The sequence below is a fragment of the Nesoenas mayeri genome (genome assembly GCF_963082525.1).
Source record: "Nesoenas mayeri genome assembly, chromosome: 4".
In the NCBI taxonomy this organism is placed as follows: Eukaryota; Metazoa; Chordata; class Aves; order Columbiformes; family Columbidae; genus Nesoenas; species Nesoenas mayeri.
Window position 1 is genome coordinate 68,455,430 of NC_137540.1, and position 27,789 is coordinate 68,483,218.

Genomic DNA, 27,789 nt, shown 5'->3' on the forward strand with positions numbered 1-27,789 from the left:
ATTAGAATTCATTTGATTTCTTTGTATTCAATACAGCTAACTTTTAAATTATTTTTACCTGCCAGTGCTGTATATTTAATGCATACTTCAGATATTCTGAGGGTTTGTTTGTGAGTAATGAGAAATTCTTTGAGACTATTTCATACATTCTGCCTTCCGTTTGGAGCAGATTTCAGGTTTAATGGACCAAATACTTCTGGACAAATTTGGAAGGAAACACCCGATAGTGGTTGCAGATTTCTACTGCTACTTTTCTTTGAGCTCAAATGTAAAATATTTAAGTTTGGACCAGCTTCGAATCAATTGACTTCGGTTGTTCCATTTTAGACTTTGCTGCTTTCACTGGTTTTGGATGAGTGTCAATGCTCAACAAATTCAGCTCAAGGCCGTCAGTAGCACAGATGATTACCTGAAATAACTGGCCTTTCAGAAGTCTGAAAGTGTCAGACATAATCGTGTTCCACATGTATGGATACGACTGTTTAACCTGTCTCAGAAGTAACCTTTCGAAATTTAATTCTGTCATGTTCCATGGGTGAAAGATGATCTCGTGTACAATTGCATTATTGGTTTTTGGTTGCTTGTACATATATCACTACATTTCCCAGTCAAACTTCGACACCAGGCAACTGCTCTAGAGATAAATCTTTAAAGTGCTGAAAGATTTTTTGCTACTATTGCAACATGACAAATGGAGAGCAGTTTTAAAATTGCTAGTCAGGTTAGGTAAGAAGCTAACTCTTTGCATGTGGCACAGGGTATCTTTTCCTTTATAACATATAAGCAGGTTTACTGTTTGGAATCAACCTTTTTCATAATGTCTTATTTCTTGATATTTGCCTTCAGATGTGTTAACTTTGCAATGTTTTTACAATATGAAAAATAAATGCATGATAAGCATTGCTTATATGATAAACATTTCACAAGGGGAGTTCCACACTTATTTTGGTCTTGTCTCTTCTTAACCTAATTCCTTGGGTAATGCAGGGTTCTCTTCAACCAAGAAGCTGAGAAAATGAGGACTTGTCTCTAGCTGCTTAGTATGGCTATTTACATTCTGCACTGATACTGGATTGTGCAGATATCGGCAGTGAAACATTCCAGATCTGAGTGTAGCCTGACATTAATGAAATGCTTCCTACACATCTGGTATCAGCTGAGAATTCTGAGCCAAATCGTGCACATTGGATAAGCCAAGTAGGAATGGTATTCCTTATAGAACTAAAAAAGTAACTGATTTGAAAGAATAGTTTGGGGAAAAGGTAAGCTGAACTTTGTAGATCAGAATTCAGGTTTATTTTTTATAATATCAATTTTTAAAAAAGAAAGGATTTTAAATATTTTCACAGATGCCATCACTGCTGTTTGGGGTACCCTGTTATAAGGAAAGCTGTCTCTTTTGCCGTTTATCTGAAACAATTGCTATATTCGTGTTCTTACAGTAATTCTGTCCGCCTCTATAACATTAATTTTCTGGTTACGTTATTTTAACAGTAAGATACATTTTGAAGTAAAGAACAGATGGTCATTAGCTATTCCTTGAGAGTCATTTTCATTTAACTCCAACTTGGCCCTGTTGCTGAATGTAGAATAATGGTTTCTAAGTCTGTAGAGATTCTTAGGCGCAATTGTAAATTATTCTGTATTGTTTACTTTTCTCTTTCCCATGGCACAAGCAATCCTGAATACAAAATATCCTTGTTTCTGAACGTTTTGCTTATGGATATTGTACTTGACATGTGACCGTGCATATGGAAGTTTATTTAATGGCATTATGCAAACATGCTGACCTTCCATCCCACAGTGCTGAAGCCATTTGTATGTGTTCAGCAATAGGGATTTTTAAGGCAAAAAATGTTCATGGTGGGCCATGACCAGTCTTAGTGACACACCACAAAATCTAACACAGAATAGCCTGGATCAGAAGTAGGTCAAACCAAATTCCTTGGAGGAATTAGGAAGTAGGTAAAACGAAATGTTATTAGTAAAATTGGTCAGAGCTCAATCAGGATTGTGGAATGAGCCTTTCTTCCTTTCTGCAAAACAGAAAAGGACTAAGTGGTTTATATTCTTGAAAAGCCCTATTCACAGCTCTCTGCCCACTGAACACCTTACTCTGAAATATTTCTTCAACTGTGATTGAAGGGAAGAGTCATCCCTGATTCAGCCCCCCGTGAGGGTTTTGCTTATTGGGAGTTTCGAAAGACCACAGTATTGGGATTGTGTAATTACAGACTGCATTTTGAAAGGTCCAGAGGCCAAATCTTTTAAAAAGAAGAAAATAAGTAGACCTTATTTGGTCATGTTATGAGGCAGACAAACCCCTTTATCTGTATATGTGAGCGTTTGTGCGAGCAGGTGATTGATTGAGCGCGTGCCATTGCGAATCAGGAATCGCTTCCTGGCTCTCGTGGCTTTCAGTTTACCCCTTCATAAGCTGTGTTCTTATGTGACCTTCTATTGCCTCAAACACAGGCCTTTCCACACCCACAGGCTTGCTATTGTAATATAGATATTATATCCCCTGTGGAAAACCAAAGGAAAAATTGAGAGAGCGCGTTCTCACTTGTTTCCAAGTATCTTTAATAAACCTACTCAGTTGTGGTGCTGAGGGAACTGTTAACATAGAACTAATATCTTTTTACAAGAATTTGCTTTTGGTAATAGGAATAGATAACATGAATGAAATGAGTCTCTTGCAAGCCGGCTCTTTACTCTGTCTTGGAAAGAATGGGAAGCCAGTTAAGTACTCGTGCTGCACATTTTCCATTGATACTGCTGTCAATAAGTAATCTCCAGTATTTATTTTCAGTTCTGTTTTTACTAGGGCTTTTAAGGTGGTGTAGCCTAATAAATTCATGTTTATATTTTAAAGGATTACCTGTATAGCCTAAAGCTAGTATTTCAAAACTACGTCCCAGAAAATTTTCTTATAAATAATTGTAATTGTTTTCTATGTGTCTTATCCTGCAATAACTGCTCTGCCTATTGTCATGGGGTTGGGATCTGCAAGGTGGTGAGCGTTTTGGCACCTAATAAAATCAGATTGAACTCAGAATGTGTTAGAAACTACCTTCTTCATTATGCTATTTATGGCATCAGTGATTTTTTTTTAACATAGCAGTCTGTGTAGTAGAGACTTCTGGAATTTTGGACAGCCAAAGTATGATTATAAGTAAAATATTCTAGTTTTCTGTGTAATCATTGGTGAGATCAATTTCTTTCCAATATAAAGGGAAGATGGTTTAGTGTTCCTTTGTGAATGTAGTAGGGTAAGGTGGTGTGTCCCCTTTGGTCAGCACAGGGAACCCTCAGGACTTCAGTGTAATTACACCCTGTGCTCTTATACCCCATTAACGGGTTTTCCATTGGCAAATTGCTACTTTTTCCCCTAAGTGCTTGTTTTTTAAAGAATACATCTGGATTTACAATTTACAGATAGTTCAGGTAATTCCTGAATCTTGAAGAAGCTGGATGCCCACCAAAGCTTCCCTGTGGTCTCAGGTTGGTTTTTTCCAACTGTGCATCGAGTTTTCCAGAGAAAATTTAAATCTCTAGTAAATATTTGGTGACACTTTTTAATCTCTTTGGAGTTGATGATCCATTCCGTTTCAATAGTTTGACACTGCAGCAATTTCTCCAGTTAGGTATATATGGGGACTAATCTACCTTTCTACTGTGTAAATTATATTTTATCGCTCTTCTTTCCATTTTTTTTTATGTAAGGTTATATTTAGACTCTATTCCCAGCATTTTAAGGTACCACAATTTAAAATTTTTCTTTTTTCAACTTAACTTCCACATTAATCAATTTCTAAGTTGACTTTAGAGCTGACCTTCTCATTTTTAGGTTGATATTCACCTTTCAGATCTGTGGTGGAGTTATGGTCTCAGCACTGAGCTTTTAGAAGAAGTTAATGTGAAAAATGGCACAGCAATTTGTAATAACTAAGGAAAATGCAGTAAAATACGGACAAATGATTTTCTGCTTCAAAGTGTTTTTTTGCAGCTATGCCACAGAGTGAAAATCAGACATATGATGGCGATTGATTGCGTGTTGATTAACTTCAGGAAGAATTTACAGCAATTAGCTCTGGTTTGCTATAGAGTTTTGCCTGAGTCATAAATCCTTTGGGATTTGCTGAACATCCTGAACAACTGAATGAGGATTTACATTACTTGTATTTTTTTTTTCATCTACAGCAGTTTAATGACAAGTTCTAGTTCATCTGATGACATCGATGAGGAAGAAATCCAGCTCGCTCTGCAGGCCGTTAAAATTGCCACCCGAGAAAAGATCAGATCCAGATTTCACGGCAGTAATGACCTTATTCACCGCCTTTTTGTCTGTATCTCAGGTAGGAGAGTAGCCTTTAGTTCTGAGTTTGAACAGACTAGAGATTAAGTTGCAGTAAAGACTGTATTTTGGGGCCCATGCTGCAGACTGGTATAGAAAGACCTATTACCTGATGGGACCTTACAGGATCAGAGATGCAGACGTCATAGACCTGGAGTGATGAAGAATTTGGGCATGCCCACATGTTTGATGTGAAAGTGCTTCCTTTTTCTTGGTGATGCCCTGTGTTTTCAAGGGAAGAAAGTTGATGCAGCAGTTGTATTTTGATGCAGAAAGGAATCCCTTGTTTCCTGCAAGGGACAAGGAAAATTCGTATCAAATTCCAGATAGCATAAAGTCCAGAATATAACTTGGCCATTATGGAAAATTAATTTAATTAAATGTTCAGTTTTTATTTCTAACACAAGCAAGTGATCCTCTCAAAAGTAAATATGAGGCCATTACTGGTAGCAACAGACAATGAACCAGCACTGTGCCCTTGTGGCCAGGAAGGCCAAGGGTACCTGGGGTGTATTAGAAGGGGGGTGGTTAGTAGGTTAGAGAGGTTCTCTTTCCCCTCTACTCTGCCCTGGTGAGACCACATCTGGAATATTGTGTCCAGTTCTGGGCCCCTCAGTTCCAGAAGGACAGGGAACTGCTGGAGAGGGTCCAGTGCAGGGCAACAAAGATGATGAAGGGAGTGGAGCATCTCCTGTGTGAGGAAAGGCTGAGGGAGCTGGGGCTCTTGAGCTTGGAGGAGACTGAGGGGTGACCTTGTTAATGTTTATAAATATATAAAGGGTGAGTGTCAGGAGGATGGAGCCAGGCTCTTCTTGGTGACAACCAATGACAAGACAAAGAGTAATGGGTTCAAACTGGAACACAGGAGGTTCCACTTAAGTATGAGAAGAAACTTCTTCTCATTGAGGGTGACAGACACTGGAACAGGCTGCCCAGGGGGGTTGTGGAGTCTCCTACTCTGGAGACATTCAAACCTACCTGGACACCTCCCTGTGTGACCTCATCTGGGTGTTCCTGCTCCGGCAGGGGGATTGGACTGGATGAGCTTTCGAGGTCCCTTCCAATCCCTGACATTCTGTGATTCTGTGAGACAAATTTGCTTTTTTTTTGAGGGTGGTGTAATAGTCTAGTAATGGTTTACCCATTTTCTCAAACTCCCAGGTGTTGCTGACCAGCTGCAGACAAACTATGCTAGTGATCTGAGAAGTATCTTAAAGACCTTGTTTGAAGTTATGGCAACCAAGCCTGAAACAGAAGACAAGGAAAAGCAAAAGAAAGGTAAAGAGACTTAAAGATTTGTTTTCTGTAGTGAATTTCTGCTGTAGCCCCATGAAGTATTTGTCAAGAATTTCCTTAACATACTGTGACCTTTTTGGCAGGGCTTAATGTACAGTGATTGCAGCTAGGTTTAAAAAAAAAGTCAAGGAAAAAGGCTGTAAATGGGCTGAAGTCACTGGAAGTGTCGGTACAAATGAGCACATCTTGAGGCAAATGTTGAAGGAGTTAAACCCCTCAGAGTGCGTCTGCTCATCTCCTTATACCGATGTGTAACAGAACAGTGTTTGTAGCCCATATGGTCATATTATAATCTATGCAGGACTTCATAGATGGTTTTTTCTGGTATTATTTCACACTGGACACGTTTTAATTAACCAAAACATGCATGTTTGATTTTGAAGTTTAAGTAGCTGTGTGAAGAGAGCAGACTAGAAGATGAGAATGCTTAGGAAAATGCTGAAATCAGGTCTGGCTTGTAGAAATTGCAGAATGCTGAATTTGGCATTAAAATAAATTTTTAAAATATTTAAAACGTACCACAAACAACAAAAAACCCCACCACTTTTGAATTCTAGGTAACTAACATAATGGAACCAGAACTAGATCATGAGCCAAAGCAATAAGTTATTTTCTCTGTTACCATTTTGGTTATTTCTTTTTGCAAAGAGGCAAGTCTGCTACCTTATCTAAAATAACCGCATCATCCCAGCAAGACTGCAGTTACCTTTGTCCTTTGTTATGATTAGAACTATCAGCATCTGAAGGTTATCAGAGCTGTCTTTTTTTTTTTTTAAACCTCCCTTATCCTGTGATTGAAAACCCTTCTCTTTCTCCCAGTTTCATATAAAAGCATTGAGGATTTTATATGAAACACCAAATTAAAAGTTGTTTAAATTTAGCAGGAAAACTTCCAGTCCAACCCAGTTCTGCAGTGGGATAATGCACAGCATGCATTATAGCTCTCTATTACTTGTGGTTCCAAATTCCACAACATTTTTATGGTGACAGGATGTCATGATGTGAAAAGAAACTGGGGTTTTTTCGTCGGCAAGAAATATTTGGCTTAGACAGAATTGCTAAAGAGAGGATCAAAGAACTGAACATTCAAGCGAGAGAAATAAACTGGAGCTGCAAAGAATTTTCACTAAGAAATATATTAGTCAACAGTACTTGGTTGGAATAATTTCTAATGGTTTAACTATTAATATTGCATTAAAAATGTGTTGACAACAGTAAGCATAAAGAAAATGAGCGAAAGAAAGTCAGGGACTTTTGGGATGAAGTTTCTCTTTGATATATGTGATTTGCTGTGTATTATTCACCTGGGGAATCTCCGGGTGTTCTTACAATCTACTTCATTGTAAAGGAATCCAGAATAAGGAAGTTAGAACAGACAGCTGCTATAATCTAATCCCAGAAATCCTGACGTGAATATTTAAAGTGCAAATTGGAAAAGTATGAATTTCATTACTTTTTGGTTTGTTTTGCAGCCAATCAAGGTTTAAGGAGTGCAGCGCTGGAAGACTGTGCTTTATGTCAAGAAAGTATATCATCCTCAGAACTTGCAGCAAAAGCCAGAGATGGAGACTTTGAAGGTAGTTTATTTTTTCTTAGGAATTAAAATGAGACAACGCTGATATAATTTTTTTAAAAGAAGTAAATAAATTAAAACTCTTTAAAAGTTTGACTCTGGAAAATGACTATGAAATGTTGTCATAGTATGGTTTAAAGCCAGATAATAAGATGAGCATACTTCTTTCAGATTTTCTTCTAGCAGCCTAATGAGACTCTGATCTACAAATTGTCATAACACTATATGAATTCCTGTGTATCTATGGAGAAAGGTTCTGTATAGTAAAGGCTTTAATGTAGCCTGTGACGTTACACGTGACAAGTTTTAAAGGGCTGTGTAAGATGCAAAGCCCTAAGTAAGATCATCGCAGCTCAGTCTAAAGAGATCTTTTATATAGTTTGCTATATGTGGAGGTGCTACTTTTTCCCACAGTAGAAGTACCTTTCATATTTTCTTCACTTTTGTCTTCAATATTATGAAAATATTTTGGTTATTATTTTCATACTATTCACTATATAACTTCAAATAAAAAGTTTTAGGTAAGTTTACTTTCATCTCCTTGAATACATGGTAAGAGTGAAGGAAAGTGCATGTCTAAGTCCCAAAGGTTTGGTTGGGGTCCAAGCATTCTGAGAGCTCAAAAGTTGTTGTTTTTCTTTTTAAAATCTGTGTTGCTGTGGGAATGCTTAAGAGTCAGTTATGGACTGCAGCCTTTGTATGGTAAACTTTGTATTAAAAATGGATTAAAAGATACCAGAGCACTTGCAGTCAAAGAATGAGAGAAAATAGATGTATGAGAATGGAGCAAACAAGAAAGCAATCAGCTTTCATCTTGAGGACTAAGTGGTGGTTTCAGCACACCAGGAGCCCAATTATCGGAGTGGTGGGATCTCTGTGGTCAAGTGAGAAATAAAAGACAACCGTCAGCTGTGAAACTGCATCTAAGCTCGCCAGAAATTCATGTGTGCAGGAATTTCCCTGCACTTTAGAACTTTGATCAATCGCTGTCTGTTTGTTGCCATACACTTACTGCTGTTCCAGTGAGAGGTTTTGAATGCAGGGTGACAGAGTGGAGTGACAAACCCTGTGTGTCTCTGCACGCAGAGAGGGTGACCAACAGAATAGACATGTAGGTTCGTGTCTTTTGTAATAAAGATCAGAAATCACAAGGAGGAGAAAAAACCTTTTGAAGATTGCGTTTTGGAGTAATGCTACATATTTATAAGTGATATTGTGTTTATATAAAACCCATAGTTTGCTTGCTCACCAGTCTTCTGAAGCTGCAGGCTAAAGGATCTCAAATCTATTTCTTTAGAACAGCAGGGCTAATTCATGTATAATGCTCTGTAGAAATATTATCTCTTCTGGAGGAAGATGATTTGGTAGCAGATAAAGAACTATTCAATAGTAATTTTAATTGATTTTTCTTTTGTGCCATAATTCAGATTGTCACAGAAGGTGCAGTAAAGAACAAATCTTTAAGAAAAATCCTTACCATGTATAGACTGTATTGGAAAAGAATGCAAGAGATTATTCATTCTCTACCATTTCGGTTCATATTCTTTTGTTTTGAATCGATGCCTGATGCTGTCAGTAAATTTGACTTACAGAACTTGAAAGCAAGTTATTCTGAACGGCAGGATGCTGAATAACCTCCTCACAGTGGATGTACATTTTGTCACGGCAAAGTCACTTCACTTCTCTGGCAGGTTATTCAGCTTTTAAGGTTCTTCAGCTTTTCATGGCATCTTCTATTGGCAAGGGGAAGGTTTTATGTTTGGAGAAGTGCAGCCTGTGTCTTGGGATGTTATTTATTGAAATAGAGAACAACAGTCTGGGAGCTTAGAGGATGTTATGGTCACATAGGAATGTGGTAAAGGCTAATCTTTGGAGTTACAAGGGCCCCTGCAGCACACAGGCAGCGTGAATCAGTTATGTCCTGAGCGAATGGTAAAATCCAACCTGTAGCATTAATAACACATGCAGATGACTACAGCAAAAACAGCCTCCTGCCTGCACCTTTGTTCCCAAATAGCAGATTTTCACGTATGCCGGTGTGATGGAAGGCAGAACCTTGGGGGATAACCAGGTCCCTTTTGAGTAAGTAGACTTGGGTGCCAGAGTGAACTTGGCTGCCTTCGCCCAATGTGTTCCCATCCTTTAAATGGAACCTGCAAGTGCTCTGCTTTTGGTACTCACGCTCACTCACTGGGAAGGTGTGGACGCCTCTGAATCCAGCTCCTCGCAGTCGTCTTCTGGGAGTCTTACTTGGCTTGTGTGTAAGTGATTGTGCTATAAATACCTGCTTGTACAAATCGGTACAGCCCCTCTGACTGTGTAAACTACCTGGTGTAGTCTGCTGTCACTCAGCTTTCACGTTTGCTGATGGGCAGGAATTTTCTGTATCACAAAGAGACAGAGTGTGCTGGGGAGCATGTGGATGAGCTCCACCTTCCAAACCAGAGCAGACCACGAAAAGTCTGCAAAAAGCAGCATCTGAAATCGGTCCTTTTGTTGAATTTGTGGGAGCTGTAGAAACACCCGTTCTTTCCCTTTTCTTCCAATACGTTCCAGGCCTCCGTCCCTTCAGGTCACAAGTGGTCATCGCTGGCAGCACTGTACAGACTTTCTTCTACTGAGGCATGCAGTAATAGCTAATGAGATACATGTTTTTGCTGTCCTTAAGGCATCCAGCATGAGAGATATACTTAGAGCAGTGTTTTAACCTCGGCAACCGTGTGCCTTTCCCCTCTTATAACACCTCTCCACCTACTTCATTTTTGCTGGCCACTGTGGAAGCAGCAGCCCCTGACTTTGGGTGACGTTTGGGTGCGGGTGGAAGATGTCCGGTGGTCAGGACAACCTTTACTGTATGAACATTGTGCCCTGTTTCTTGCACCAAGCCTGGTGGGCTTGTCCTCCGGGCCAAATCTGGGCCACAGGCCACCCACGGGAGCGAGTACACCGTGGTCATCTCTGCAAGTGGGTGCAGTGCAAAGTCTGGGAGCGTTGCACCAATCTGCTGACAGCATGGCATCAAAATTAATTATGTCCTTTTTTATACATCATTTCTACACTTCACGTCACTCTTAGTGATTTCAGCTGAAAGTGAAGACAGTTTAAAGCAAATGAGCACGTCAGTGGCTCCTCCCTTCTGCCATGGTGGCAGAACATGAGCATGTATCCAATTGAGAAAGTCCCACAAGCTACCTTCCAGGAAATTTTCTTCCAATTAGCAAATAAATCCCTCTTATGGAAAGTACCCAATGTTTAAGATGGCTTCCAATCAATGGTAAAAAAAAAAAAGGAAAGCAAGCCCAGCAACCTGCACAAATAAATGCTTTTAAGATTCTACTGAAGGTTCCAGCCTCTACTCAGATTATGAAGATGAATAGTTTGTTTTTGTCAGATTTCTCATTCTTACTGTATATAAAACCCACCAGCTGGTCTGGGTCATAAAACAAATATGAGTGTTTATTATGAGCCAGCTGACATTGGCAAAGGTAGAAGAGTTAAATCCTGCGACCTCCTGAAGGTTGAAATAGAATGAACTACGGATTGGTGTTCCAAAACAAAAGCATTTTTGAAAGTACAGGTGAGCCTAAGCTTTATATGTTCATCTTTGCAGTCCTAAGGCTCTAGGACTTTATTTAAAGGAAGCATGTGTATTTATACTTCCCAGAATATAAAAGGCAGGGTATATTTATAGGGAGAGAATGTAAAGGTTTATATTTTCCTCGAATATAAGAGAAATTTATGCAATATTCTGTCAATGAGTTATAAATACAGTGAAATTTCATGCCCTGGTTCTATGATAAAGGAAATGGCCAGTGGGGACAAAGTTCTGTGTATAAACTCAAAGCAAATTGTAGTGGCAGCTGCTTAGAGGTAAAAACCAAGCTGGACTCTTTGCTACCAGGGCTTCCTGCTCTGACTTGCAGTAACAACAGAAGGGACCCGTGTCCCGGGACCCTTGGTGGCACTGCCTGTCTCCCTGTGTCCTGCTGAGCCACCAGCCAGCAGGTTATGGGAAGTTCTGAGATCCAGCTCGGGGTAAACCACTGTTGGATAACAAGCTGGCCAAGAAGTTTGCATGGGACTGTGAGCGGGCAGTGTGGGTTGCACATGAATTACAGCAAACCTCTGCATTTGAAAGTATAAGAAAATTGCTCTTAGAGTGGTATAAATGCCAGACCAGAGCTGAGTCAGCTTTAAAACAAACATCAGGGAAGTAGAAGTTTGTCTTTCTGCCTTTTATGTGTCTGGGATCTTGTTTCCAGCTCCAATACAAAACTTGCTTTGCCTTAGTCAACAGTTTCCCATATATATACACACAGAGTAACTTCTTTTTTTGTCTTGATAAGGATTTTTATGTATTCATTTCTTTATCAATCTGTAAATGTGATCAAGGATAAAGCCCTGCTCACCATATTTGGGAGCATTATGTTTATCCTTGTGAGCTTGGTGATTTTAATAGTGAACTTTGGCAAATCCGAGTTTTGACTATACATGTATTTTGGGGTAATTTGCTACTCAGGAGGATTCATCTATTGCGATTGAGGGAAGGTGAATATTTTCAACTGTCAATGTTGTGAAGTTACAGATTGGCTAAGAAAGTGAGTTACACTCCCTGTCTAGAAAGAAGCATGAGACGTCTAGAAATCAGAAGATTTTCTCAAGGAAGATCAGAAAGCATTTATGAAGCTGTTGGTGCTCCTTGAAAACATTTGCTGCAGCATCTCAGCTCTCTCTGCAACCGTACGCTCATTTTCACTCCTCATGCCTTCAGCACCCGTACAGAGCTGCCGTGCTCGCTGCCACCCACTTACAGCTCCAGCCATAATGGATTTGCTGTGGCTGCCCATACAAATAATTGCTTGTGCCAAATGGTGTTAGCATCTGTTTGCTGCATAACAGCATGCTATTTCTCCTTGATCCCTCTCCATCTCGGAATATTCCAGCCCACCCACTTTTGGCAAGTCACACGTTCTCGCTGCTCTCCAACCAAGCACAATTCATTAATTTAAGGTCCAGGGGCTGGAGCTCTTGTTGCAATAAGAAGTCCCAAGGTCAAGAAAACCCACCCATGCTTCTGCATGCAGAATCTGATCGCCATGAGTTAGCTGTCAACCCAAGCAGAATGCGTCAGTTTTATTTTTGTCCTCTACATGCCAATGGCTACTCTATTAGTTATAATGATGTCCAGCACCACTTTCTAAATGAAATAAATTAAATCGTTGCACAGTTAAATGGCCAAACACATTCTATCAACATAACTTTTAACTTTTCACTTATTCGACAGCTCTGCTTACGCTGTGCGAGAGAAGAATCAAGCATCAAGTTTTCCAAATTGAGGCAGTGTTTTTTAATCAACTGAACATATTTAATCATGCATATAAAATTACAGGGTTCTGTACAGATTTTTAGGTTGTATTGCGATAATTTGATCTGACTTACGTTTTGAGAATTTGTCAGAGCCTTTTACCTTTTCGAAGTCTGTCCCTCTCTGTCAGCACAGTGTGGAACTTGTTGAATCTTCATTGCAGGAGGAGAATACATCCCATAAGTGCTGTAAAGCTTATCCAGCTCCACAATGACCTAAGACTTTGACTAAGGTTGAAATTTTTTGTCCTAAAAATACAAATATTGAGCGTTCTCCTGGCATGTAATGTGTAGATCTGCATCATCAACTTGCTTCTAGTTTGTAGTGGTTGGCGGCTCTTACAGGGGAAAGATTCCTAGTAACAGTTAGATGGAAGATCCAAGTCGCTGGTCCATCTGATTTAGAGTGAAGGTTTGAACCATATCCTTGTGTCAGTCAGTGTTTTCCATCAGAGTGGTTCCATTGCACCTAAATAATTATTTGGCCCAAAGAATGAGTTGCTGATCATGTACCTGTACGGAGTGGACATGGGATGTCGTCGCTCAAGGTCGTGTTGAATCAGGCAGAGCAGGTGCTTGAGCCCAAGTCTGCAAAGCTCCATGCTTTGGGGAAAGCTTTTAGACTTGCACTCCATCCTAAGAAGGCTGTTTTACAAAAGCTATCCTTGTAGCTAATAAATATGTATCTCTTTTTTTTCTCCCTCACCCCCAAAATTTCAATCAAATAATGTTGTTGAAGCGGAAAATTTATTTTTATTGAAAAACTTTGAGTCAGCTGTAATCAACATTTAGTCTACTGAGCAAGGGTAAAGATTACTTTGGCACACTTGCCTCCTAGGAATCTTATATAAAAGTCAGAGATTGCCCAGAATGACATGCGGAAAATTATGTTTGATAAGGGACAAAAAGGTTCATCTTACCATGGCAGTTGAAGTGAGGGGTAAAGTCATGTCACCTTGGTTTCTCTACTTTCCATGCTTAAAACTATGAGTATTTACTATTCCTGCTTTCATCAGAAGAGCCACAGCGAGCCCTTGTGACCTTTTTCACAGCCGTGAGGATAATGCACGTTGACAGCTGCAGTGGTGTAAGTTCCACAGGCGGCTGCAGGACCAGCCCCCTTCAGGTTAGTTGGGTAGGAGTGTAATTGGAGTTATGCATGATGTGCTCTAAAACCCACTACATGTTGATGCGGGAAGAACTCCCGCTTTTTCTGCATTAGGAATATTTTATAAAAACAAAAGATGCAGAAAGAGTCTTTCCTCTGAATTGTATGGCCTTAACGCAAACACTACCACAAGCTTAAGGTTTAAGAGGTGCTATTCAATAGGGAGTGCTTGTTTTCTGATTTGTTTTCTACCAGAGCACAGGTTTGCTGAATTAGGCCTTCTGCAAGTTCCAACACCTGTTGGGATTAATTCCTTCCCCCAGCCCTTGACCCAGTCTCCTGTGTCTCAGCAGCACTAAATAAACTTTCTGGTCTGATGTTGTTTGAATCAACAGTGTTGGTGGGTCTGAGCTCTCATCTCCTTGCTTTCTGGGACACAGAGATGTTCTCCTTGGTTTTGTAAGATTAGGTGGGACTGCGCAGATTTGTAAGATTAAGTGGGACTGTGCAGATTTGTAAGATTAAGTGGGACTGCGCAGATTTGTAAGATTAGATGGGAGCTTTTGCACATATTTAAGCAAAATGAATTTGCATGTGCTTTTTGACAATGTTTACAGCAGCTGTGGTTTTTATCATGCCCGTGCTTTTCTTAGAGCTAAAGCTTCAGCATCTTGGATTTATATGAGATTTTTAACTTTTATACAGCAGAAAACTTTTTTTAGCTAATAAAGTTGCAGAGACATGATAAGATGAATTCTAAAAGCTACAGCATAAAACAAATAAAAAACCTATAAAATTTCATGATTTATGGGAGATCATAATGCAAGCTTTTTGAATAGTTAAGAGTTGGGAGTGCTGTTTCTTCTTTTATTAAATGTCTTTTTCAGTCTTCGCGTTATTTAATTTTGTCTTGTACCTTTGTCTAAATTTGTTTCTTATTCATTTAAGTACTCATTTCTCTTCCTTTCTCAGCCTTTTTTCTCTACATGCTTTTAATGTTTTCTTCTAAGATTTATTTCTGTAGTCTTTCTGTCTCGTTAATCCTTTCCTTCCCTTCCTCCTCCTCTTTGATGTTAGTGCTGTGGTCTCCACCCGTTTCCCAGCAGACTTCTCTCAGCTCTCATTGCACGATAAAGCAGGAGGCCAATTAGCCCACGAACAAGGTTTTTCCCTCCATTCCTTGCACAAATCCCCGAAGCACGGGCAGACGCTGCTTTAGAGCTGCATGTTTCCATTTGCTGCTGTACGCAGAGCTAATGGAGCAGCACAGCCGGGAGAAGAACTCAAACATAAAAAGCCTCGGGGTGCGGTGCTGCTTCCAGCACGTCTTCAGGCTAATGCTGGGGGTTTAATTTGTATAACTCACTCTGCCCCTCATATCGAAGCTTTATCCCCTCGTGAGACTGCTCTTCAGAGAAAATTCCGAAAACCTGTTCTATAAAAAGCCGGATGATTCAGTAGTTTGTAGATGTAAGTCAGAGATGCCGCTTGCGAGGCTGAGTGAGATGAGGCTTGTGAAGGGGACCTGAGGCTGGATCCCATCGCTGCTGGGGCACGTGGGTGCTCAGAGGCCAATTCAGTGAGGGATTCAACCTTCCTGCTGGTGTCAGCACTTCAGCTTCATCCAGGATTGCGTTTAATTTCATAAGTGCATACTCTCAAAATGAAGCCTCTGTGTTTATATGCAGTGTAAGGACTTTTTTGGTCACAGCTGGAAGCAAAGGCATTGGCCTCGTGGCCCACGCTTTCTTATTTCAAATGTTACTACAAGTCTGCACCAGTGCATGATTTTGAACATTCCTCTCCTGCTTTCTCCCTACACAGACTCACTGACTGTAGCTGGGTGATGAGGATTAAAGCAATTAATGTTTGTGCAGCAGTTTGAATGTTAAAAGCTGTTACATAACAAAGTGTTACTATTTGGGGGTGTGCTGCAGTGCAGCAGATCTCAGTGCGAGCAGTGGTGATGTTCTTAGGGACATGGTGAGGTTGTACTCCATGATCCTAAGGGTCTCTTCCACCCAAAATGATTCTCTGGTGTTGGGAGGGCGCTGAGCCCCAGCAGCATTGGGGCACGGGGCTGGTCGTGCAGCCCCATCGAAAGGCCTTACAGCTCTTGGGTCACTGTCTGGGGACAATGTGCCCTTTGGCTCACTCAGCCGATTCATCACATGGATGCATTGGTAGATGTGACACCAGCATGGAGGTAAAGAGAATGCCTGTAATGTGGGAGAACATTCTGTAGAGAGGGTTGTGCTGTTTCTATACATTATGTACCACTAATATAAAAACAAAGTTTGCAGGTGAATTCATCTGGCAGTCAAGTAATTCTGTAACCAGGAACTATGGATTATACGACTATTATGAATTTATAAGGTGGTTATTTATCAAACTTGCTGTTTCTCATGTTGGTTTTTTTTTTTTTTCATTTTTTTTCTCTTTATTTAGTGTTGCAGACAATTATAAATCCATATAAGGTCAACTAAAAAAAATTAACATTTTTAACATTGCTCTTCAAGGGCAACAACAGAACTAAAAATAGCAAACATCTGATAAGCTGCTTTCTGTGCGTGAGCTCCAGAGTCTTTGTGGTGGGGTTGCATTAGTTTATAACACGTCTGAACTAATCATGCTCTAATGCAGGAGTGTCAAACTCATTTTCACTGGGGGCCACATCAGCCTTGCAGTTGCCTTCAAGGGACCGAATGTGATTTTAGGAGTGTATCTCTGATCTAAGGAAAGGAGCGATCATGGTACTCACTTTGGTATGCTTCAGTTTGTACAGAAAGAGCCTGTGTTTTGTGGCTTTCCTGTGAATATTAAAATTAGCCACTAGCTGAACATGGTAGCGCACCTGATAGTGCAGTTGGTAAAGCATTGGTAGCAAAGTAGGCATCTTGCCAAACCTGCTTCCATCAGCTCTTTGTTCCTTTGTGAGGGAGACCTGGTGGTACAGAGCTTGAACAACCTCTACATTTTGGTGTCTAAAATCAGTGAGAAGCCATAGGATAGTTAAGTCCTCAAAAATATAATCAAGGCTATGTAGTCTAATGGCATTTTTAAAAGAGGAATATCATTATTGGCTCAGTTATTTTGGAATATATGTGATAACCCAAGGGACCTCCTGGATGGAGAACATGGAGATGCTTCAGGTTTGGCAGGCTTGCCATGGCTTCAGATCAGAGAGTCCTGTGGACGTGATATGCAGTGTTCAAAATCAACATCATAAACTGATATGAGGAGTAGGTTTCACTGGACAAGTTACGTGTAGTAGCTAAGGAGGTTGCAGAGAAGGAAAATAATTGGAATGGAAAATTCCTTTGTTTCATTACTATTAATGCTTCAACTTAAGCTGATGTTCCTGCATCTCCCTGCTGAAGGAAAACCTGCCTTTGAAACAGGAATTTGTAGCCTTGTGTCCCCACAAAACATTTTTCTGGTGAGCAGTTCCCAGGGATGAGGTGAAGGCTGCTATGTGCGGCCTCCCTTTTTTACCACATTGGTCATTTTTGTGCACACTGACTTTGGTTTTGGCTGTTGTCTCTATAGTCATGACCTTTGTCAGACCGCTTTGCTCATTAAGTGAAAGATTCCTTCCTTAAGCTAGTTTAACTTCCAAAGTAGTTCAGAGGAGCCTATGAAAGCTGAGTCAAGATTTGAAGTTCTCTGTTTTTATTTATCTACGTTTTGAACATCGTCTGCATTAAATGCTATACCCTTTTGACTTTTAATTTGACAAATGCTGCAATGTGACAAACACACGAAAACTGGTCATGTTTGAACAATACAGTGGTTTTTCCATTTAATTATATTCTTTCTGCCTGTAGCTGTAGTCCTCTTGACCTCTGCATTAACTACACCATAACTTTTGTTGTTTGATAATATGCTTCTTGAGGCAGGGATCTTGCTTGTCAGGTTTATAAATCAGCAATTGCAGGGGTTGCATACTGTAAATAATACACATAGGGAAGGTGGGTAAAATCATCCAGAGTTCATGTTTACTGTGTCCACAAACTCCTTCTGGATGGAACTTGCTTTGCCCTTCATTACATTTTAAACAATTTAATTAAGCAATAGGCTGCATCATTCCTACACTCATAATTTTGGACTCTCTGAGGCCATGTCAGCCTGTCACTAGCAGAAGCAGCTCGACAGAAGTCAGCCCAATACCTTCTGCCTTGCCAAAACCAAATTGTTCCCTGCCCGGCTTTTATGTGAGGTTGGAGAGCTCGCAGCAGAAATAAACAACCCAAACGGGCTCTTCTGGATAGCGGTCGAATTCTTTCTCTGCTAAATCTTGTACACTTCATTTTGTGGTTTTTCTGTTGTTACTGGTGACTTCCAGTAAGAGTCCTAATAGTTTAGCAGACAGTAATCAGGCTTCGAGTTTACTGTCTGTGGAGTTGCTTGCCTAATTGCAGAAAAGCAGCCAGCCTTTGTGTAGGGAGGGCTGGAGAGGCTGGGAATGGTCTCGGCTCTGAGCTGGTTTTGCATTGACAAAAACACCTGTGATCCAGCTCTGCTTTCACAATCTCTTGTTTTCATACTTTGTTTTGCTTATCTCCTTTTCCCTGCCACTTGTCTCTGAACAGGATATATTTCATTTCGAGTGCAAAGCTGCTGTGGGCCGTTTCAGTGCCCGCTGTGCTCTGCCCAAAGCTGGGCGCCTGGCAGAGAAGGGGGAGCTGAGCCCTCCCGCTCTGCCTGTTCACAAAGCACCTTGAGAAACTCAGATTAAAGCAGCTGCCGTTATATTTTATTATCCCTACTCCCCTGAGGATCTGCTAATCGCATGTTTGTTTTTATTCCCTTTTGATTTATGTTCCCTTTTGTTGCTGTGTTTCTGACAGATCCTCCTGACTGGGTTCCAGATGAAGTCTGCAGCTACTGCACTGCGTGCAAGGCTCCTTTCACAGTCATTCGCAGGAAACACCACTGTCGGAGCTGTGGCAAGGTAATGACTCAGTCAAACATGTGAGAAACTATCTGCCAGCACACCACAGAAACTCAGCTGCACTGCAAAATATGCGTGCTTGGCCAGGGTTTTCAAGTCGCAAGCGTTTTTATGTGCTTTGGCTATCAGCTACTCAGCTTACATTTAGAAAGCCGAGGAGAGGGTTTTGACTTGTATATAGCAATAAGCATTTGTCTTCTAAAAAGCAGAACTCCCTGTTGAGATCCTGGAACAAACACCCCGAATCCAAAGTCACTCTGGACAACTGCTCTGAGCTGGAAGGAGCCGGGGCTGCGAGGGGTGGTGCTCAGCCCGGCTGCGGAACCGCGGGTCCCTCGGCAGGACTGCAGCGTGTGGGGCTGCTGCTCCGCAGGTCTCGGGGGGTGAAGAGGGAGCAAGGGAGTCACCCAGAATCACAGAATGTCAGGGATTGTAAGAGACCTCGAAAGCTCATCCAGTCCAATCCCCCTGCCAGAGCAGGAACACCCAGATGAGGTTACACAGGAAGGTGTCCAGGTGGGTTTGAATGTCTCCAGAGTGGGAGACTCCACAACCCCCCTGGGCAGCCTGTTCCAGTGTCTGTCACCCTCACTGAGAAGAAGTTTCTTCTCAAATTTAAATGGAATCTCCTGTGTTCCAGTTTGTACCCATTGCCCCTTGTCCTATCATTGGTTGTCACCGAGAAGAGCCTGGCTCCATCCTCGTGACACTCACCCTTTACTTATTTATAAACATTAATGAGGTCACCCCTCAGTCTCTTCTTCTCCAAGCTCCAGAGCCCCAGCTCCCTCAGCCTTTCCTCACACGGGAGATGCTCCACTCCCTTCAGCATCTTGGTGGCTGCGCTGGACCCTCTCCAGCAGTTCCCTGTCCTTCTGGAACTGAGGGGCCCAGAACTGGACACAATATTCCAGGTGTGGTCTCACCGGGGCAGAGTAGAGGGGCAGGAGAACCTCTCTCGACCTACTGACCACCCCCCTTCTAATACACCCCAGGATGCCATTGGCCTTCCTGGCCACAAGAGCACAGTGCTGGCTCATGGTCATCCTGCTGTCCGCCAGGACCCCCAGGTCCCTTTCCCCTACACTGCTCTCTAATAGGTCTTCTAATAGGGAGAATAAAGCAGCTATGTGCCTCGGGAAACCAGACATCTGCCGTCACATTTTACTTGCTTGCTAATGTACAAGTTAAAAAGGGAGAGGGTAGAAAAGCTGTTTTTGTTAACTTGAGTGAACTTGCAGGAATAGGAACTTTTGAGATGTTCACAAGCATTCCCCTAGTCTGTCTTTAAAGCCAGTGGAGACAGACGTGCCTCTTTGTCTCTGGAGATGTGTCCCTGGTGACCTGCAGAGACAGACTCCTTGCCTTGGCTCATGTCAGTGCTGGGGCGCCCAGGTCAGAGGAGCGAAGCACACTCCATTAGTTGGTCACGGGGCTGTGAATTGCTGCAGAGGGCTTTTGATTGCTGTGCTGAGGGGTGACCTTGGTGTTGCTGTTGCTGGTTCACACACGGTCTTCTCTCCCCTCTCTTGAAAATCATTTCTTCAAAGGATCTAAAGTTGAAATCTCCCTCTTGTTTTTCAGATCTTCTGTTCCCGCTGTTCCTCTCACTCTGCTCCATTACCTCGCTATGGCCAGATGAAGCCTGTCCGTGTTTGCACTCACTGTTACATGTTCCATGTCACTCCGTTCTATAGTGACAAAGCTGGTATCTGACATATTAAACTACTGGTGTGTCTCCTGGAGTCTTACACAGACTGATAGATTTGACCTAAGCCAAGAATTAACTTGAAAGAGGGACCTCGTGAGGGCATGTAAGCTCTGACATCCATTATTATAAATTTTGTACAGACAGTTTTTATTGCATTTTACTAAGCTGCTAAAGGGAAGTATGAAGCGTCTGTAGTTCTGAGGCTACAGTACAGTCTTCCATAAATTTATACCATTAACGTTACGATGCCATATGCAGAACAAATGCACTGTGTGGAAGGAAATAGGGCTCAGAGAACTGAACAAGCGTTGCTGCTTATCTTACCTGCTCGGAGCAGAGTAGCCGGTTAATTAGTCCATCCCAGCAGATCAGTCCCAAGGCTCAGACACTGTGCTCACTGCAACACCAGCACGGCTGTGGGTCTCGGTGCTCCCGCTCCTGCTGCGGTTCAACTTTCCCATCACTAGATTTTTGCTACCTATGCTAGGATTAATTAAAGCAAAGCTATTTCAAATCCACATTCAGTATTTTAAAAGGCAAAATTTTCTGTGGATCACATAGGAAGCACAGAGGGTCCTGAAGCAGTGTGTTTCTGTTGCCTTTAATTTACCAAGCAGAGCAATAATTCCAGGTTGTCTTTTAAAAATTAAGTTTTACAACTTCCAGTTCCATATTTTGGAGTTTTGGAAGTATTTATGATCTGCATCATTTGTGCTAAATCCTGTTAATAAAATTACACAGAGCTTTGGTTTCTATATCAGCATTTAAAACTTAGCAAACTTCAGAGGAAATGGTTACCTAATGAATGAATGAATATTAAAATACACATTTTTGAAAGGTTTAGCAGCAAATTTCAGTAGATGTGACAAATTATTTATCCCCTATTGAGTTTTTGAAATGGTTTTTAAAAGGCAAATATGTAAGGGTATATCCCAAAGGTCCTCCAGAATGATCAGCCAGTGAAGGGTACTTGTCCACATTTGGCAGAGTAACCGTGTAAAATATTGCATACTGTTACTTCACTCATGCTAACAACTCAGAAGACGTTTGTATTTATTTGAAACACCAGGGATTAATTTTTATCTCCACTTGGAAAGGAAAGAAATAAAACTCACATGGCTTCATCTTATGATCTTGCACAAACTATTTGCAGTAGGAGCTCCCTGAGCACTGAGGTTTCAAAGGCGGTTGGACGTGCTTTGAGTTGGCCACATGAAAAGCGAGACAGCGTGTGCTGTGGTTACAGGGGGAACGAGATCAAGAGCTCTTCGCTGGATCCTCTTTCCTAACGCGCAGTGTTACACACTGTGTTCCAAAGTGAGAAATACAAAGGAGGATGAAGTTGTTTGCAGTATCATGCTCAAGAAGGGTTGTCATTCAAAATGACAAAGCAAAACTGGCCAGTGTTGAGATTTTTTTTCTTTTTTTTCTTTTTTAGTTTATTTTTTGGGAACATTCCCTTTGTTAAGTGGCTTAATATTCAGTGTTAATGAGCCATATAAGGGTACAACAGTTTGGCACTACTGTCGTTTTGAATCACATGAAACAGCTTCACTTAGTTCATGTGTAATGCACAAGCCTTATGATGCCGTTTGTAGACAATGTCGGCTACGGTGTGTTATTCTCACCTTATTTATATTTTTATTATTGTTATTTCCCTGAAGTCCTTCCCATGGAATCCTTGAGTTAGAGTGTCGGCATTCACCAGAGTTCGGAAAGGCGTGAGGCTGGGTGGCTGGTGGGAGGTGGGTAATGGGGTGCAAGCAATGATACTTATTCAGGCTTAAATCTCAGGCTTCACATTGCAATGATTATTGCAGTTTTATTTTTAGAGAAAAAAAAAAAAAAGACAAATTTATTGCTTCTTTTATAGGATAAAAAATACAACAAACTTCAATTGTGAAATAAATATGCACAAAAAGTTGCTTCTTTGAAAAAAAATCTTATTTAATGGACTGAATATTTATTCAAGCTTGTTTTTATTTTGTAAATGCTGTAATTCAGAATCATTTCCATAAATGATATTTAAAAATCTCAGACACTATAGTTTCTTATGTAAATACAGACTCCTATTTCTCTTACTGAAAAGCACAATGACTATATCAATACTAATACACATTTGCCTCAAGGAAGACTTTCATCTTGTAATCTCTTCAGATAATTAAAGTGTCAGGACTTTGTACTTCCATGTGCTGGATTGCTCTTTCATTTCGAGGTCTGCTTACATGGAGTGACAGCTGCCAGCCTGGCCAACAAACTGGCCTTAAATCTTTCTCACTTGGTGAATAACATGAAAGAAACTAGTTTAAATTTGAAAATGGAAGTCGCCCCTATGGGGAAAGAGGGGGGTAAATCAAAACGGGAGCACTGGCTTGTCCCTTAACGTTGCTTTGTGCCATCTCTTGCCACCGGCTGAAAATGTCCCTTCCCAAAATACCTTGTGTCAGCAGCCCCTTCACACGTTTGATCTGCCTGTGTCAAATCTGAATAACCTTTTCTGTGGGCAATACAAATCTGCGATGAAATAGCGCTCCCTGCGTCTACCTGCACAGTTGTTCTGCTGCAGCATTAAATGTCTGGTGCTGATTTGTGCTGCTCCTTGTATGAGATGAAACTGTTGTAGGTTTTCTGAGAATTAATGTTATTTTCCAGATGACTTGATGCACAGCTTTGGGATGCCATTTCAATGAAGAAAACCCACGTTACAAGTCTGTGACATTGAGGTCTCAGCTTCAGTGGTGCAATAGCAGGAATTGTATGGGAAGCCTGCACACAAGTTTAAGATTGCATTTAAATTAACTTACATAATATTTATGGGCAAGTAATGCTGCCTTAAGGTGTGTATAAATAAGTGAACAGTAGAAATTAATTCTAAAGGGACTTTTAAAATTAAATTTACATCTCTTCAGTGTTTTGAGGGGAAAAAAGGGATCTCTGTTTTCCAAACCACAAGGATGTGTTCTGCTGTGGTTTTCCTGTCGGGCATGCTGTACCAGGAGCACAATGGAATAATAAGGTAAGAGCAACATTGCCAAAGGTGCCAGTAATTCACCTGCTGTTGGGCTCTGCTCTGTGACAGACTCCCCCTGAATTAATGCTGTTTTCAGGGGAAAAGTGAAAAATACAGTGAATTTGAGGTGATCTGTTCTAGGTCTGTACAAATCCAGCCGCGCTTCGTGCTCTCTCCAGGTTTGTGAAGGGAGGTGGGATATCGGGGCCCCCTCTGCAGTGAAAGGAGCTCAAGTCAAAAAATACCTCTGCTTCCTAGAGTTCTCCTGTCCAGAATACTCAAAAAATGCTGAAAGTCTGTCACACAGCAGCTCAGTGAGGAGGAACCTGGATGGAAGCGACGGGTGAGGAAAGTGACCTTTGTGTGTGTGTCTGACCTGGGAGGAAAGAGGAGGAAAGTGGGGCCCATAGAATCATTTTGGTTGGAAGAGACCGGTAAGATCATCGAGTCCAACCATGTGTGACTGTGCCTGTCCCAGGAGGGGACACAGGAGGGGGTGGCAGTGGGAGACTCTGCTCTAGGAGAGCACCAAATCCAGCCCCACTGCAATCCTGCCTGGAGCTGAGGGAAACCTCAGTGTCTCGTCCCCAGCTGAACTCCCTGTCAGTTAATGCAGAGTCAAAGCTGCTGGATCTGCATCCTCCGGTTTCCATGGCAACCCCCGCGAGCATCTCCCCGCGGAGTGCCAGGACTGCAGCACTCGCCCCGGTCCCCTGCATGGAGGCTTCTGCTTTCTGCTTCGTCAGAGGGATTGGGATTGCTCACATGTGTGCGTTTGTCACCAAGATTTATGCTGCAGAGTCAGACGCTCACTGTGAACTCTGTTTTCCGGTGATAACATTTTACTGAATTATGCTTTATTTATGTTGCTTGTCTGGAAGAAATCTCTATGGGCATCCTTTTGACTACTTTTGAGGGTTCTGTAGCTGTTTCCCCTTCTTCTTTTTCACCTTTTACCCTACCCGTCACCCAGCGTTCAGTTTCTGCTGTGTACAAACAGAATGTCTTATGTAGCCTGCTTGGGTATCTTCCAGGTAGTGAAATATTAGAGGCTATATCAGGCAATTCAAGGAGCTTTCATCCCTATTCCTTCCTGATCTTGCCCTTCAAGTTCCCAGGCACAGGCTCATTTCAAGCTCTCATTGGGTGGTGTTGTACCTGCAAGAGCATCCTGCCACATAGATGTTTAAAGCCCTGCAGTATTTCTTTACTTTGTGGAGAAAGGATGGATCCTAAATCTCAGGTTTCAGTAGCTGTTAGTGAATTATAGATGTAGTATAGGTGTTGCAAAGACTTTTTTTTGGTTCTCTTTGGTCTTAAACCAAAAAATGGCAAAATACTAGGCCAGAAGGATGAAGAGGAGAAGACTTGTTATAGCAAATCGGGAAGTGTGAAGATGATGTTTTAATGAAATAATTGGTATCTTTGAAAACTGTAACTGCATGTGCAAAGAGTTCTGGGGCTCATGCATAAAACAAACTGGGCAATTAGTCTTCCATGAACTCATTTCTTTTCTTGTTTTCACTGAACATGAAGGCTCTGAAGTGTAAAGTATGATTTACCCCCCCCCCGCCTCCATGTATCTCTGAAAGGTATGAAGTTGATTAGTCTTCTGTTCACTTTTTCTCTGCAAACCACCAGTCTGTCAGGGCTCTGATCGAGCTTGTCTGCAACAGAGAAAACTCTTGTGTGTCCAGAGCGATGCAGCCAGCAGCTCTGGGGCTGTTGCTGGTGTCCCATGTCCCAGCGGTGCTGCCACCTGCTCACTCGCATGAGCATCAATGTGTGACACAGCCCGAGATGCGGGGACCACCGCCCTGGGGAACAGCAGAGCCCCCCAGCCTTCAGCTCTAACTATTACAGAGATTTTATTTGCTGAAAATAACCCCGTGCCAGGCACTCAAATCACTTAAGCCAAGCACTAAAATTGCGTCTTACTCTAGAAAGTCTTACGTATTTTTGCGGTTTTAGATAGTTATTCACAGGGCAATAAAACTGTTAGCAGCATGACTTGTTTATTTGCTGAGTTAATGATAAAGAAATAAATCAGCAGCAGGGAGGGTGTTGGAGGTGATGGCTTTTCTAGGTAATGTTTCAGCAGCAGGCAGCTTTCAGGTTTTTAGCTGGAATTAGGCTGTGGTACCGATGGGCTTGTCAGTACAGGGCGAGATGCTGAGATGAAATAATCCTGAATAACATTTGTACTGATAACTTCTCTGTGATGATGTCCCATAAAAGGTGTTAAAAATGCCCATTTTTCTGAAAAGATGTGTCTGAAAAATGCCTCTGAAGTGCCTCAGCCTTTTTTGACAGTTTGGAGAAAATGGTCCCTCATCCTTCACGTGGCTGCACTTCAGGTCATCCCACACAGACCCCGTGGGTGAGGAGTTGTGTGTCAGCAATGGTAAGAGCAGTGAGACTGGCCTGGCTTTATTAGCAAAGGACTTGTCCCATGCCATCTTCCCTTGCCTTTAGGGAACCTCCGAGATCAAATCTTAGGGCACTTGATGGATAATTTATTTTTTTCTGGCTGAGACCATTTGTAATTGTTGCTTCATTAGCAGTTTTTTGTTTTATTATACAGCAGTAAAGCCTGCTGCTTTGGGCTTGGTTTGCTTGGGGTTTGTTGTTGGTTGCTTGGGGTTTTTTTTGGTTGGTTTTTGTGGGTATTTTTAAAATTAATTTCCCTTTATTTGGCCTACCTGCAGAAAGCTAGAAATCAATAACTGAAGATACAAACAGAAGAATAATCACTTCTCCAAGTTCATACATGTATTTAAGGGAACTACCCTGTGATCCCTTCACTCAAACACTGGGAGATGGTGCAGAAAAAAGTGAACCTCAAGTAGTTCCTAAGTCCTGGATGACGGTCTCTGAACTGTCTGCTTTTTGTCTAAGGGGGCTTCTTGTAGCTACTGAAAAGGGTAATGTGGATGGATGGCCGCTGGGGGAAATGGTCTTGTTAGCAGGCAGCAAAAATGAAAGATTTGAGCCAGTGATTGTAACTCATCTTCATCTAGAAATAACTCTTCCCTAATTTAAAAAAATAATGAGGGAAATGGCCATACTCCCCATGTAGAGAGGCTCTGTTCAAACATGAAAAATCAAGTAATTTGATCCAAGTGTGTTGGAACAGCATATAAAGCTGTTACAAATTCAGTGACCAGATTTATAGCCTCTAATTCCCATAGTTTTGGGAGTTCATTTCATTGGCCTGGAAAGCAAAGAGGGAAAACCTTGCCCAGCTGCACTCCTGAAAGGAATTTTATCCATCCTGTTTGCTCATCACATGCTACTTGCTGCCTTTTTTTCTTCTTTTTAAAGGAATAATGTTGGTGTTAGACTCTACACTGAGTCTCAGGGAAAATACTTCCAAGTTTCTTCCCTGTAGGCAGCATTTGAAACACGGCTGGTTTTCTGTGACTAGTGTCTGTCTCACCAACTTACCTTGTGGAAAGCTGAGGTTTCAGATGCGAACTTGCATCCATGTGCTGTCTCCACGCAAACTTTGCCTTACACCGAAAGAAGAGCAAAGTAGTTGCTGCAGTGAAGAAACCAAAGATCAGGTTGGTGTAAAGTGGAAGAGCTCAAGGGCTGCTTAGGAAGAGACTCTTGACGGTGCTTACTAAAAATACCCAAGCAGAGAGTCAGCCTTGGTCACCAAGAGGCCACAGGGTCGCAGGTGATGCAGCCACAAGTCAGGGACCTGGGACCTGGCCAGGCTGAAGGGAGAAGCTGGGGAGCAGCCACCCCAAGGGACATGGCCCATTGTGATATTTTTTCGTATTGTTCTGCTAAGTACAGATCCCAGGAGGAATGTGAGGTGTTCTCTTACCTAATGCATCAAGGGTATTTTCAAGCAGCTTGCAGAATAATTCGCTCAGGCGCATTGGGTGTGTGACTTCTATATTCACACCCAATGTTAACAGAAGCGCTCGTCCTTGGCAGGTGGAGGGGGACAGAGAGAGGCTGTTGTCTTTTTGCTTGTTGATTATATTTTTTTTATGTTTTTAATATATTTTTTGCTGCAACAAGCAAAAGGAAAGAAAAAAAAAAGAAAAGGTCTTGAATTCCAATTCCTGCAACAATTATTTCTCATAATGTGATCTAATTGCACAGTGCAAATAAATACCAATCATAAAATAATATTATTTTGGTTTTAAGAAGGTAAATCATTAACCCCAAACGACACAATTCTGAAAGCACTTCCTCTGAGTACAAACAGCCCAGAAGCTGCCGAGAATCCCAGGGCAGTGTGATAAAACCCTCTCTGCCCAGCGAGCCGCTCCTGGAGGCTTCCCAGTGCCATCCCAGGTTCTGATGCTGTTACGGCGTTTGCTGCCAGAGGAAACTGGTACTTGCCAAATCATATCTTTATAACTGCTCTGTGTGCTGCTGGGGTTCAGTGCCGGTGGC

The 27,789-nt window shown here is 41.7% G+C and overlaps 1 protein-coding gene across 1 annotated transcript in view; it reads left to right on the plus strand.

Annotated features, from left to right (window-relative positions):
* The window catches only part of ZFYVE28 (zinc finger FYVE-type containing 28), a 160,916-nt gene extending 140,531 nt beyond the window's left edge, over nucleotides 1-20,385 (plus strand). The window contains exons 10-14 of the mRNA XM_080343614.1: nucleotides 4,204-4,358; nucleotides 5,519-5,635; nucleotides 7,126-7,230; nucleotides 18,549-18,652; nucleotides 20,237-20,385. Coding sequence (XP_080199740.1) covers nucleotides 4,204-4,358; nucleotides 5,519-5,635; nucleotides 7,126-7,230; nucleotides 18,549-18,652; nucleotides 20,237-20,368 — 613 coding nt within the window. The 3' untranslated portion in view covers nucleotides 20,369-20,385. The remainder of the gene's footprint in view (nucleotides 1-4,203; nucleotides 4,359-5,518; nucleotides 5,636-7,125; nucleotides 7,231-18,548; nucleotides 18,653-20,236) is intronic.
* The last annotated feature ends 7,404 nt before the right edge of the window (nucleotides 20,386-27,789 follow it).